General features: G+C 46.1%; 1 protein-coding gene across 1 annotated transcript in view; it reads right to left on the bottom strand.

Annotated features, from left to right (window-relative positions):
* LOC102261854 (histone-lysine N-methyltransferase SETMAR) overlaps positions 1–2,505 on the bottom strand; it is a 4,268-nt gene extending 1,763 nt beyond the window's left edge. The window contains exons 1-2 of the mRNA XM_005881920.2: positions 2,344–2,505; positions 6–120 (exon numbers count right to left, since the gene is read on the bottom strand). Of these exons, the coding sequence (XP_005881982.1) occupies positions 6–120; positions 2,344–2,457 (229 nt within the window). The 5' untranslated portion in view covers positions 2,458–2,505. The remainder of the gene's footprint in view (positions 1–5; positions 121–2,343) is intronic.
* Positions 2,506–13,498: the final 10,993 nt, after the last annotated feature.

The following is a 13,498-nucleotide window of genomic DNA, read 5'->3' as shown; positions in this document are numbered from 1 at the left end:
GGGGCGGAGACAGGAGCAGGTGCCGGGCACACAGGGTCGGGCGAGGCAGGCGCACCCGGGGAAGGTGATCTCCGAGGGGTCGGCGTCGGCTCCGGGCCCGGCCACGTGGTCAGGACTGTACTGCAAAACCGAGCAGGGCAGTCAGCAGGAGGCCACACCCGCATACCCGGCACAGGCAGCGTGGGCCGAGCTACTTCTCATTCCTACACGTATACGTAGAACAAAGAAACTAGCAAAACACAGCATGTGAAAGTATGCCTGAAACCATAACTCTCCAATTTAAAAAATAAGATTGGGACCCTAGCCAGTTTGGCTCAATGGATAGAGCGTCGACCCGTGGACTGAAGGGTCCTGGGTTCGATTCTGTCAAGGGCACATACCTTGATTGCAGGTTCCCTGGCCCTGGTCGGGGTGCGTGCAGGAGGCAACCAATCGATGTGTTTCTCTCACATCGATGTTTTTCTGTCTCTCCTTCTCCCTTCCACTCTCTCTAAAAATCGAGGTACATGACCAGAATCAAACTCTTCAGTCCATGGGCTGATGCTCTATCCACTGAGCCACACAAGCTAAGGTGAGAGGTCCAAGTTGCAGGTTCCCTGGCCCTGGTCGGGGTGCGTGCAGGAGGCAACCAATCGATGTGTTTCTCTCACATCGATGTTTTTCTGTCTCTCCTTCTCCCTTCCACTCTCTCTAAAAATCGAGGTACATGACCAGAATCAAACTCTTCAGTCCATGGGCTGATGCTCTATCCACTGAGCCAAACGAGCTAAGGTGAGAGGTCCAAGTTTTTTTTTTTTTGACGATAAACTCCAAGAGAAAATTTCTTATAAACCATGGTCACCGAAGAAGCCAAAATGGAGACGGGAGCCAGAATATTGAAGGGCAAACACTCCTCCCTGGCTGTTCTCAGGTGCAATGTCTCCCTTCTCTGAACTAGGCCTGCTTAACAGCATGAAGCTGGGATCCAAGTGGCACGGACTAGGGCTCTCTCATTGTACTGAATGTGGTCCTGTCTCTTCAACACCTAGGTCTCAAGTTAAGGCTCGGTCCGGAGGTTTGGGGTGCGGCATGGCGAGGGATCAGGCTCCTACCCGTAGCACCGGGCACGGAGCGGGTGCCTCGGAATATTTGATTGTTTGATAGCAGCTTTTAATAACTTCTGATCAGAGGGCTGGCTTTTCTGAGTCCCATTCTGTATCGAAATCCCGGAAAATGAAGTAGGACGCTGCACAATTTTCGGGCTTAAAACTCAGGCCTTGGTTCTGAATTCTAAGGAAGTGCCATGAAAATCTCCATTCCTTTTTTGGTTGTTTCAAACAGCAGCTACAAGAATCTTAGTACTTGGCCTCTAGCCCCATGAGTTTGTTTTCGCTTCTTAGGAAACTGTGAGCCAGATAATTCTTTTCAAGGGCAAGTTGAGATCTTAAAAAGGATGTTTCAGCCAGAAAAATAGCTAGAGCCAACTCTTCAAGAAAATCAATCAAAAAATTTTTTCTACTTAGGTGTCAATATGCTTGTTTCCAATGGGAACATTGGAATGTTCCTTTTTGCCTCTTCACCACAGTACCCCAAAGCTTAACTAGACACAAAGTTATTTTTAACTTGAGTTTTCATGCCTTAACTCCTGTGTGTGCATATGCCGTGAAGGCAGCGCTTGGGGCTGTTTTGACCTTTTATGAGACTGCTTTTTGTGCTCCATGAATATTTGGGAGCAAACTAGTTGAAGGCAGTTCAAGGCTTGTCATTTACATATTTCAAGCAGGTTTTATCTTCTTTAAGACTATAAACTCCTGGAGGGGGTGATCTTCGTTCTGTAGCTCTAACTCTACCCAGAGTTATACTGTAGCCAGCCAGCTGGGACACGGCGGACTGAGTCTGTCTCCTGATTTTCATTCATGCCCACCGACTACAGGTGTAAGGATCAATCACAGGCTCCCTTCCCCCCTCCCCTTTTATAGCAATCAAGTGCTTTCTAGCTCCTCTTGTCAACTCAAGGGCAGGAATGGTGTGTTGTCACCATTTTATCTTCTATGGCATAGAATCTATGCCTAACTTAACACGGCCTGGCTCATTAGAGACACTCAGTTATTTGTTGAATAAAGCAAACACCTATCAGTGTTTTTGACCAGGCGTTCCACAGTGTTTGGTTTTGAGGAAGCTTTAACTGCCAAGGTAGTTTGAGGAAACGTAACCATTCCTGCAGCACGCGAGTCATCCTCACAAGTAGGACCACGTGGGGCTGCGCGCACCACGGGCCTCTGTCTAGCCCCGCCCCCTACCTGTTCGCCCCCAGAGGAGGGCGTGGTCCCGGCGCGCGACTCTGAGGCCAAGCCCCGCCCTTACCTGGAAAGGTCCTGGCCTCGCACCCGGCGGCCACACGCTCACAGGCATGTTCTCCAGGCCGCACGCGACGTCCAGGGGCTCCGTGGGGGCCTCCGGCTCTTCAGACGCTGCCATCACGCAAAGCTACTTCGCCGGGTCTCGAAGCGCCTGGGCCTAAATGAGCGCGAGCCTCGCAGAGCATGCTGGGGGTCGCGGTCCCGCAAGCCCAATGCCTCATGGGAGATGTAGTGTTTCCCCCTCTCCTGTCACAAATGGCTTGTGAGGGCAAGGTCGCCCTCTGTTTTAAGCCAAATGCATAACAAATGATACAAAACCTTTAAGGTTAGTAAGTTTTATGATTTTTAAAAGTTGGTAATTTTTTTAGCACTTTGCCTTTCTGATGTAGCTTCACTAAAGAATGCTTCCCAAAAATAATATGAAAAGAAATTTATATCAAAAGGTAGTAAAAATACAAAATTCCTACTCAGTGGAAAGGATAATGTAGTAATAAGAAATAATAGCCGTATTGCACATGATATGTGCCTGATATTGTAAAAAGATAGCAAAATACAAAGTAAATTGGACAGGAAAAATGTCTTTTTAGTAGCTGAAATTTTATGTCAAAGTGTTTGACATGTGGATCATTTTACAATAACAAAAAAAGTAGCAATTGATTAAAGTAATGTGGGAGTTGTATTTTACAAAATTATGGTCCTGAATCCTTTACACTTTCCAGAAATAGTAGTTTGTGTTCTTGTGTTTAACTGCTACTAAATATATGTTTTCAGCAGAATAAAAAACTTGCGTCTGGTCCTATGTTTTTATCATTGCATTGTGGTTTAGTGAGATCCATAATTTTCCTTGTTCATATGAACACAGAAGTGTCAAGATTTAATCTCATTCAGAATATTGTTAGTGTAAGTGCTTTAGTTGTCAAGTAAATATTCAGGATTGATGGTCATAGAATAACTTCTAATGGTGTGTAATCAAAGGGGGATTGTTGGTAATAGGCGAAGAGATGACAGAAGAGAATTATGTATTTCCTTCACCTGAAATGCCACCAGCAAGGAATTAATTCCACTCATCAAATACATATGATCAAGTTTATTACCGAATACTGTTACCAAGGCGATGGGAACAGTCTTGCTCTGTTTGCAACTTGACCTTGAAAGGCAGTCTTCCACACGTTGTCATTTCCACTTGGGAAAGAAGCATTGCATGTTACCTATAAGGCTACCTAGCACCTATGAACAGCACTTCATGATTTTTAAAAAGTACTAGATATTCCTTCTCCTTATTTATAATAAGGCGCATGGGCCAGCCTCTTCCACTTCAAGTTTTGAAAGTAAAGGTGTGTATCCTTTGAAGTTTAGGACCACAAATGTCTTGTGCCAGAGAAATCTTGTTTCAGAAAATTTAAACCCCAGTCTGTGCCTGGCCGGTGTGGCTCAGTGGTTGAGCATCAGCCCTTGAACCAGGAGGTCACAGGTTTAATTCCCAGTCAGAGCACATGCGTGGGTTGCAGACTTGATGCCTCTGTAGGTGAGCGTTGAGGAGTAGCGTGGAGACCGCTGTCTCGCCCACATCAGCCTCCAAGGAGACCTTGGCCAGCGTCTGCCTGCAGCGCCTGACCTCCCATCCATAGAACTCCTCCCCTTGTGTAGGTTGCTTTCTCCCCAGAGATCTTTCAGAACCCCAGCCTTCCTGGTGGTGAAAAAAGTGGCAAACACACCTGTTCTATCGTATTGCTTCCCTTCCTGATAAGGAGATGCCTGGGGCAGCCCGCACTTGGCGGAACAGGCGAGGAGGAGGGAAAGAAAATGCCACTGAGCGTGCATTGAGCACTTCCGACATCCTCTAGCAATGTCCCCAAATCTCCCTGCTAATGAGGATGTTCTGTCTCTAAGCTGTTCAGCATGCTGGCCGCCAGCCACATGCGACTATTGATTCCTTGGAATATGGCTAGTATGACGGAAGAACTGACTTTAAAATGTTAATTTATTTAAATTTGATTTAAATCGCCATATATCGTTAGTGGCTACTGTATTGGGCAGCACATTTTTAGACACTATACTGAAAAGCACATCGATTTCTTATTTAATCTTTGCAACAACTCCTCCAAGCATGCGCCGTTAGCCTGTTGCACAAGCTCTGGGAACGAGTGTGCAGGAATTCAGTGATTTTTTTCATGTGTCACACGTATGTGAGGGGCAGAATGGGATTTGGGCCCGAGCTTAGCCACGTGCAGACGCTGCCTTTCTTCCAGCTGCCGAGGAGGAAGTAAAGGGGCACAAATTATGACATTAAAAAAGACACCCAGGATTTCTTTTTTTTTTTTTTTAACTTTCAAAACATTACTTTTATTTTTATTTTCTCTATTGATCTACTTAAAATCCAACTGCTAATAATTATTTTTAAAGACTCACTTTAATTCTTTTTCTGTTTGTTGCAGCTGTCTAGTTAGCATCCCATGCTCCTTTTTCTTGGCTTTCACTGTGTTTTCATGATGAGAAAGAGATTCTTTTGTGTCACTCAAATTCCTATTCACATTCTCTAACTCAGTGTTCAGCAAATGAATTTTTTTCTCATTATGGTATAGCTTGAAAAGCTGCAGTTGAATCTTATTTATTTTAAGTTCTTCAAGGAGAGTCTGGTAACGTTCTGCCTCATCTTTCTCTAATTTTGCATGTTTGCGCTCTGCAGCTATGTTTTTTCTTTTATTAAAATTAAACTGTGCATCCTCTTCAGCTTTCTGTAACTTTCTTTTCTTTTCCTCATATTCTCCTATAAGCTCTCCTGAAGTGCTGATTTCCTCAAAAAACTGGGTTCTTTCTTTGGGTTTTTTCATTGAAATCGACTCTACAGTTCCTTGAAAAACTAGACAGTTCCGTGCTTTGACTATTATACCTATCTTTTCCAACTCTGCTATATAAGTGGAACGACTCACAGGATTATCATCAAAACGAAATTCTGAGCATCCCCCTCGAATAATTCTTGTAAATGTTTTCTCTTCTCCATTCTCCTCCACATACACAATTTTTACACTTGCAAAAGAAGAAACAGGCTTTCCAATATGTGCTCCATGAATAAGTTCTTGAATATGTTTCACTCTTAAATTGGCTGTTTTCTCTCCCATGACAAAACTAAGTGCATCCATTACATTAGATTTTCCGGAGCCGTTGGGGCCGATGATGCAGGTGAACCTCCTGAAAGGGCCGATGACCTGGCGGCCTCGCCAGGACTTGAAGTTCTCCACGAGCAGCAGCTCCAAACGGCCCATGGCTGCGGCCTCCGCGCCTCCGCAGCGTCCTCACACGCGGGGCGGTAAAAGCGCGGGAAAGCCTTCGACACCCAGGATTTCATCTTGTTTGAAAGTATAGTCACTTAGGTAGTGAGGGGCATTACATAACTTGAGAGTTTTTTGTTATTGTTTTTGTTTTTTTAAAATCTTTAATGGTCTGTGCCCTTGGGCTTTGAGAAAAACAATCGGGTTAATTAGTCCGCTTCAAAAGAAATTTTTTTTCCCTTTTTTAAAAAAATAGTGAATGAGATTACTGGATGAATATAAATTAGCAATATAAACAAAATTCTTTTCAAAAAATTCTTTATTGTTGAAAGTATTACATGTGCCCTCCTTTCCCCCCATTGACCTCTCTCAGCCCGCCCCTGCCCCCCAGCCCAGGCCTTCACCCCCCTATTGTCCGTGTCCATTGGTTATCTTGATCTCATTGCTGGGTTTTCTTGTCTCGTGGCCTGGAACAGTCTGTTAGGCTCCTGGGTCTCTCTGCCTTGTGACAATCAGCTGTCATTACTGTAATGACAGTATCTATCTATCTATCATCTATCTATCTTAGGTATACTATATATATAAAGTGTCCCCTCAAAAAATGTATACACCTTTAACAGCTGATAGCTCAATTGATGTTTCTTTCTATCTATCTATCTATCTTAGGTATACTATATATATAAAGTGTTCCCTCAAAAAATGTATACACCTTTAACAGCTGATAGCTCAATTGATGTTTCTTTCTTTTCAGATTTAACCCATTGGAATAAATAATTATTCAAAGTGTGTATACGTTTTTTGGGGACACCCTGAATATCTGAGAGAGAGGGCTGAATAATAGAAATCTATTGCCTATATAATCCTGTCTTCAGGCGTAATAACAATGTAGAGAAAATCAACAATTTATGAACGGCCATAGAAGCAATTTTTAATTCCTCTCTCTTCATTCCTTAGTTATTTTTAATCAGTAAATGGAAGCAACAAATTGCTTTATCCCCGGGGTCCTCGGGGGAAGCAGCACATATTGTGCTGCTTTTAAACCCTAAATGTGGGGGTTAGAATCCAAGTGCTTGTCTCGAGAAACTGAAGAATGAAGTTGCGGACAAAAACGGTCAATTTCATGAAAGTTTATTGGGAGAAGCCAGTCCTGGAAAAGGTGTAGCTGAGGTTTCAGGAGCAGCCAGTGCCGGAGCTTCCTTCCAGGTGGAGCTCAGCATCCAGGCTAATGCAGGTCTGTGAGCGCAGGTGTGGAGGCTCCGTGGTCCGAAGCCGCCTGGGTGCAGGGATGTCTCTTCCCCAGGAACGCGGGTGGCGACAGCCTTGCTAGCTCTTGATTGGTCTTTTCAAAGAATTCTGCCTTAGCAACGTCCTTGGGATTGGTTTACAGGCCTTCCTGCCTTGGGATTGGTGATCTGCACGCTCCTGTCTTAGTATTTTAGAGTTCACACCTCTCACAGGTGTCCTTCCTTCCTCGCCCATTGGGGTGCCTTAGTAACCACCTCGTTGGGTTCCCCGATTTTATCCACCCCCATAGTCCCTGTCCCCGTCTCCTCACTTTGATCTCTGGAACCTTTCAGCTTCAGGACGGAAGGCCAGAAGGTCATTTTTAGGGGCGAGCAAACGCTCTTTGCAAGAGTGGGAGGGAGTTTCGGGGTGTTCTAAGGCTCACTGGCCCCCTCGGGGTTCTGCTGTGGTTACACGTCGTGACTAACACATGACTGATGGGTGGCTGCCTATCTTGCAGCCCTGGGTCCCCTCCTCCGACCCTGATTCTAGCGCTAACCCCCCACTCGGAAGTCTCGCCTCGCCTTTCATTCCGCCTTTCCCTTGCCATCTTAACTTGCAGGGTTTTGAAGTGAACAGTTTTCAGGCCTCTCTGCTTGAGCCAAGTTTCCGCCCCGGAAGGTTAAATCTCAGATTGACCTGTGGGCCCCACTAGGCGAGCCTTGACCTTGATTTGCTTTGTTGCAGAGCTTGGACGTGGCCGGCCGCTGCACAGGAAACCACTTCTCCTGAGATGAAACCGTGAGTTTTCTCATCCCCTCAGCAGTTAATTACGTGTCCCCCGAAGTGCAGATTAACCCATGGTAAATTGAGTGGGTTTTTGTTATTCGGTAAGTTATTCGGCTTGTGCTCGGAGACCCCAGATTCTGGAGGTGTTTGTTGCTGGCACTTGTGTCTCAATGGTCTGGCAGTGCCTGGTCAGGTGAGGCCACCATTTCTACTTCGCTCGGCTTCGAGTCTGGCCCTCGGCTCCGGGTCTGGCTCTCAAACACAAAGGGAAATACAAGGAGAGCCGCCTTGGCCTGACAGCTGGGGAGAAAGGATCTTCTGGTGGACAGTGTCCTTGGAAACAGACCGGGAGGGGAATCAAATGTCAGGCGTGGCCTTGACTTCTCGATGCCGATGCCTGAGGGGAGTTAGACTTGTTTGTTGATCCTCATCCAAGGATGTTTTTCCATCGATTTTTAGAGAGAGTGGAAGGGAGGGGGGGGGGGGAGAGAGAGAAACATTGATGTGAGAGAGAGAGACACATCAACTGGTTGCCTCCCACAGGTGCCCCAACCAGGGGAGGGGAGGGGATCAAGCCCCCAACCCAGGACAGGCCCTTAACTGGGAATCAAACCAGTGACCATTGGTGTGCAGACTGATGCTCCAACCACCGAGAAACACCGGCCAGGGCCAGTTAGAGTTTTATCTTCTCACCCCCCGCCTTATTTCTTGGATAAGGGTGCTGTGTAGACCAGGATCAATCCAGGGTGACTGGCAGTTGAGCAGCGCCGTGTGTTCATGCTATTTGTTTCTGCCTACGTGTGCTTTTAAATCAGAAATGGTCCTGGGCAGAATTTGTAATATCTTAGAGATACTACTAATCCAACATTTTATTATTTTTATTCCATGAAAATATCTTTGTTAATTAATAATGACTAAGGAAGGAAAAGCTTATTTTTTGATGAATACATTTACATTTGAGCAATTGGAGTTTTATTCAAAACATTTTAAAGCAAATCATATTCTAAGTGTGCTTTTGCAGCTATTGAGTTGTTTCCATTTTTTGGTTTTGTGTTTCTTGGCAAGAAATGAAGCCAAGGCAGAGCCTTAAACATAGGTTGTGGGAAGCAGCCTTACGTCCGAAGGAACACCTGGTAGGCTTGGGGCGGGGGAGGGGCAGGGGATTGAGGGCGACGTCGACCTTGAAGGACAAGGTCGTTTCTTGCTCCCCTTTTTGGAAAGTGCCTGGAATTCACGGGAACTCGGTGTTCAACTTTGTGCTCGGAAACTTATTTTCGTCTTTCCTGATGGTCGATACAAAGAACCCATTTTCTGCCAAGGGCCAATCAGCTGAGAGAGGGGATCAATGAGAGTGGCGGTAAAAGCGACTTCATTTTCGTCTGGGTAGAAATATAAAGTGCTCACTCGCTCAGCAGGAAGCCAAGTTATCTATTATTCACCGGGAACCTTTTCTGGAACAAAGCGAGCGGTCCATGATTAATTTTGCATCATGAAACGGAGGGAAAGGAAGGGGGGAGGGCCTGTGGAGCGAGGCGGAATGGAGGACATGCAGGAGGGGCGGGTCCGTATCTGTGTGCGTCTATGTCCACATCACCTCTCTCCCTCTCCGACATACACAGGGTGTCCCCCCAAATGCACACACTTTACAGCTGATAGCACAGTGTTTCTTTCTTTTCAGCTTTAACCAATTGGAATTAGTAATTACAAAATTAATACTTTTAAAAAGTATACACATTTCTGGGATACCTGTATATCCAGAGGGGGGGAGGGGAGAGAGAGAGAGAGAGAGAGAGAGAGAGAGAGAGAGAAGAGAGAGAAGAGAGGAGAGGAGAGGAGAGGAGAGGGAAGAGGAGAGAGAGAGATTTAGAGCAGGAAGAGGGAAAGAAAATGTCTGGGTTGATTACAGGTAAAGAGCTTACATCCTGGTGATGGTTCGTCCCATGGTTAACCTGGGACTATCAGTGTTACCATATCTTACAATTTCTCATCTTAACTTTTTGTCATTTCACAGCTGAGTATGTGTTGAGGACTTGCTACTTGCAGGGCACCGGGATGGGGTATGGGAGTCATTAGACTGTTAGGTGAGCACACATTACATGCCTCACACTAGACAAAGCCTTCCTGTGGGTTTGTTTAATCCTTACGGCATCCTGCGGGGTGGGAGCCAGGGCCACCTGTCCTCACCGTGTATTCCATGTAGAGAAAATGAGATGTGGAGAAGTTAAAGCTGATAATTATTTTTTTAAAAAGTGTCTTGATTTGTAGTGTTTCCTGATATCATTGTGTAAATGTACCTATCATGGCCGATTTCAGTCTGCAAACAGTTTAAGAACTGGCTTGCAAACTTCCTGAGTATTAAGCTGTCCCCTAGAGCGGGTCGGCCGGCCCCAGTGCCTGTGCCACTGAAGGTGAGAATCCAGCCCATGGGGAGGCCAGACTGCGTGATACCAACAGGACACAGAGGCGCCAGGCGGCATCCATCTCTCTGGCCGTTCCTCGTCATTTGAATCTGCAGATAGAGAGGACGGTGATGGGCCATTTAAACTTTGTTCTGAGGAGTGGGTAAGACTCCAAGATGTGGACTCAGGGGCCAAAGAGCCCTTGGGGGCGGGCGAAGCCTGAGCAACCAGGGCTCACATTCTCCACCTTCTTGTCCTTAGTACACTTTTAGCTCCGAAGCAGCAATACCCTCACCGTCCACCAGGTGGTGGGGTGACGCTATCCTTTTCTCTGAGTAACTACAAATGATAAAATACCTGTTTTACACAAACTGGGCGGGAACTTTATCTCTTGAAATGAGGAAAGATTTGGAAAGTCCTTGCAGGAATTGTGATGAGGAATTTCAGAGAAATGCTCCCCCCCACCCATGGTCTGTTTAGATTTACATTTGTATATAATCCAAGAGAAATTCTTGTTCAAGTGCGTATGGAATGCTAAGATGCCTGAGTGAATACATTTGACAAAGATATATAAAACAGAGTTCAGAGAGAGTGAATTTGGGAATGTGTTTTATTGGTCTGAGCGTTAAGAATTGGGTATGTCTCGGTCTCACTGTGATTCAAAAACTGAAACCAACATCATTTAACTTCACCCACAGACTTGAGTGGCTACAGTGAGTGGTCCGGTCATTAGGCCCCATAGGATTCCGCCTGTTAGGCCTTACATTCGGATCTCATTGTATCTAGATCTGCCAGTAGCTGCAGAAATGCAATTTAACCAATGGCCGTACGAGTTTTAAAATGTGTCGTTGTTTTTGATAACAGTTTACTCAATGCCAGAGTCAGTTACAACAAGAATGACCGGTTTTAGCATTTTCCACTTAGTTATTCTCCTCGTGTGTATTGAGCACCTGCTGTGTGTGGGCCGAGTGCCAGGTTTCAATTGGTCATTTTGTTCCCCGTGTCCTCTGGCTAGGAATCCAGACGTGTCACCCGTGTGGATGACACCACCAACAAACATGGGTTTCAGTGAAGAGAGATGGTGGGTCTCGTCCACGGTCTTTAGGGTGCTGTTGGGGTCCAGCAGAGCCCAAAGCAGGGCCGGTGGCCAGAGTGTCCCTTCCATGGTGGCGCTGGGTCCGATGTAGCCTCAGGCAGGTCACAACCCATTAGTCCATCGTGTGGGTCCCCCGGCTGTGGGCCACGTGGGCGAGTGCAGAGCGTGCGAACCCCGCAGGCCAGGGAGAGAGAGAGACTCCTTGGTCCCGGAGTTTAAATATTCAGGTTTTGCGCACTTGTGGCGGCCACGCCTATTCTGGCCACTGACTTGTTCCCAGCTGTGACTGACAGCCAAGCACCTTCCCACGGACCCACAGCTTACTGGGCATGCGTCTACATTGCCTTTGTCCAGTCCCTCCCCCCTCCCATCAGCAGGGAACAGCCTGGGAGGGTGTGAATTGCAGCTTTCTGCCAAAGCCTGTGATTATCTAGTCTTCCCTGGACTCCTTTCCTATTAAATAATAACCAGGTTATTACAACAGCATTAGGTCATGTCTTGGTGAGGCTGGGTGTCGGTGGTCATGGTGATATAAAGCCAGCGTACAGTCCGTGTCACAGGAAGTGAGTGTGACAGTGTTCAACCCGATTCTAAGATCTGAGAAAGCTGTGGGGTGACCAATAGGCCCACACCCGCCATTAGTAAGCAAACATGGTTAAGAATAAAACAAGACTTTCCCATGTATGTGACTTATCCTTCCAATGGCTATTGAGTAGTTGGAGCATAAATTGTTATTGAGATGTTTGGACCTATCAGAACTCTTATGTATTGCTTCTGGCCTAGGGATGTCGTGAAAAATCCCATTAGACACAAAAGGTCTGACTTGAACCAAAAATGTTTGCCAACCTATAGTTTAAAGCATTTCAAAAAAAAATCAGTTTTGGTGTTGGTTTTTTTTCTTCTTCTTAAAAGCTTTTATGTATTTTCCTCTATCATTTTATCTAAAGGTACACCTTGTAATCATACACCTATTTTTAAAAGTGGAGAAGTGGAGTACGCAGTTTCAGATTGAGTCTTTAGGAGAGCAATGGAAATAGCTCTGTGACAGCCATTCCCAATAAAAAGGTTTCCAGCCCGGCCGGTGTGGTTCAGTGGTACTGTATTGGCCCATGAACCAGGAGTCACAGGGCTCGACCCCAGTGTGGGGCATGCGGGAGCCAGCCGATCGATGGTTTCTCTCTCATCGATGTTTCTATTTCTCTATCCATCTCGCTTCCTCTCTCTAAAATCAATAACAATATACTTAAAAAATTTTTTCATTGGGCAAAGCAGTCTAATGAATAAAGATTTTGGAGTCTTGTGGTTTTTTTTGAGTCTTGTTTGGCAGTGTCGTTGGAGGTTCTATGTCTCCAGACCTGTCCTGGGAGACGGACGCACGACTGAGGCAGGAGAGAAAACAGACCCTGTGTCTTAGGAGAAGTGCTCCAGGACCGGTACGTTTTCAAGTAGGATTTTATTTCCTGATCTCTTTCCCAACGGTATGTCCCGGCCACCGTCTTCCCACCTGCCGCTCTCATGGGAACCACTGTGTTCGTGGAAGGTGCCGTATCGAAGGGTTGACGCGGTAGCTGTGCTCCCGGACCCGTTCACGTAGCCACGAGGCGTTGTTCCCATGCTCAGCCCCAAGCCGTGCTCGTCTCTGCTGGGAGAGGGCAAGACGGGGAGCAGAGAAACGGGAAGGCTTGTGTGAATCGATGTTTGCTTCTAATTAGTGACCAGAAATTATACAGAAATAGCAGTGTATTAACTCTACTTCCCTTCCCCCTGTATGTTTCTTTTCCTTTTTCTTTTTTTGTTAACCCTCAGCAAAGGATATTTTTTCCTTTTTTCCCCCTTTTTTTGTTAGAGAGTGGAAGGGAGGGGGAGAGACAGAGAGAGAGAGAAACATTGATTGGTTGGCTTCCCACACTCACACCCTGACCGGGTCCTGAGATTGAACCTGCAACCAAGGAATGTGCCCTTGACTGGAATTGAACCCATGACCCTTCAGTCCTTGGGCCAGCGCTCTAATCACTGAGCAAAGAGGCGAGGGTCCCCCTATCTATTTCTTAAACAAGGTTTTAAATGGTTAATGTATCTTATTTGCGGCCAGGCGTTCTTTCTGGCAAAACTGTCGCAGAGCTCCTCCCTTCCAGTCGTCTGAACTATCTATTTCTTAAACAAGGTTTTAAATGGTTAATGTTGTATCTTATTTTCGGCCAGGTGTTCTTTCTGGCAAAACTGCCCCAGAGCTCCTCCCTTCCAGTCATCTGAGTGTGGTTCCCCTCTGGCTGGGTAAGGGCGTAGATCTCATGTCCCATGGAGCTCAGCGGTTAACAGGACGACGACAGGGGCTATCGATTCTAAATCTGCCCACGTCCTTCTTGGGCTCAGTTGTGTTTT

This window comes from Myotis brandtii, unplaced genomic scaffold (genome assembly GCF_000412655.1).
Source record: "Myotis brandtii unplaced genomic scaffold, ASM41265v1 scaffold693, whole genome shotgun sequence".
Taxonomy (NCBI): Eukaryota; Metazoa; Chordata; class Mammalia; order Chiroptera; family Vespertilionidae; genus Myotis; species Myotis brandtii.
This window is presented reverse-complemented; position numbering and strand designations above follow the sequence as displayed.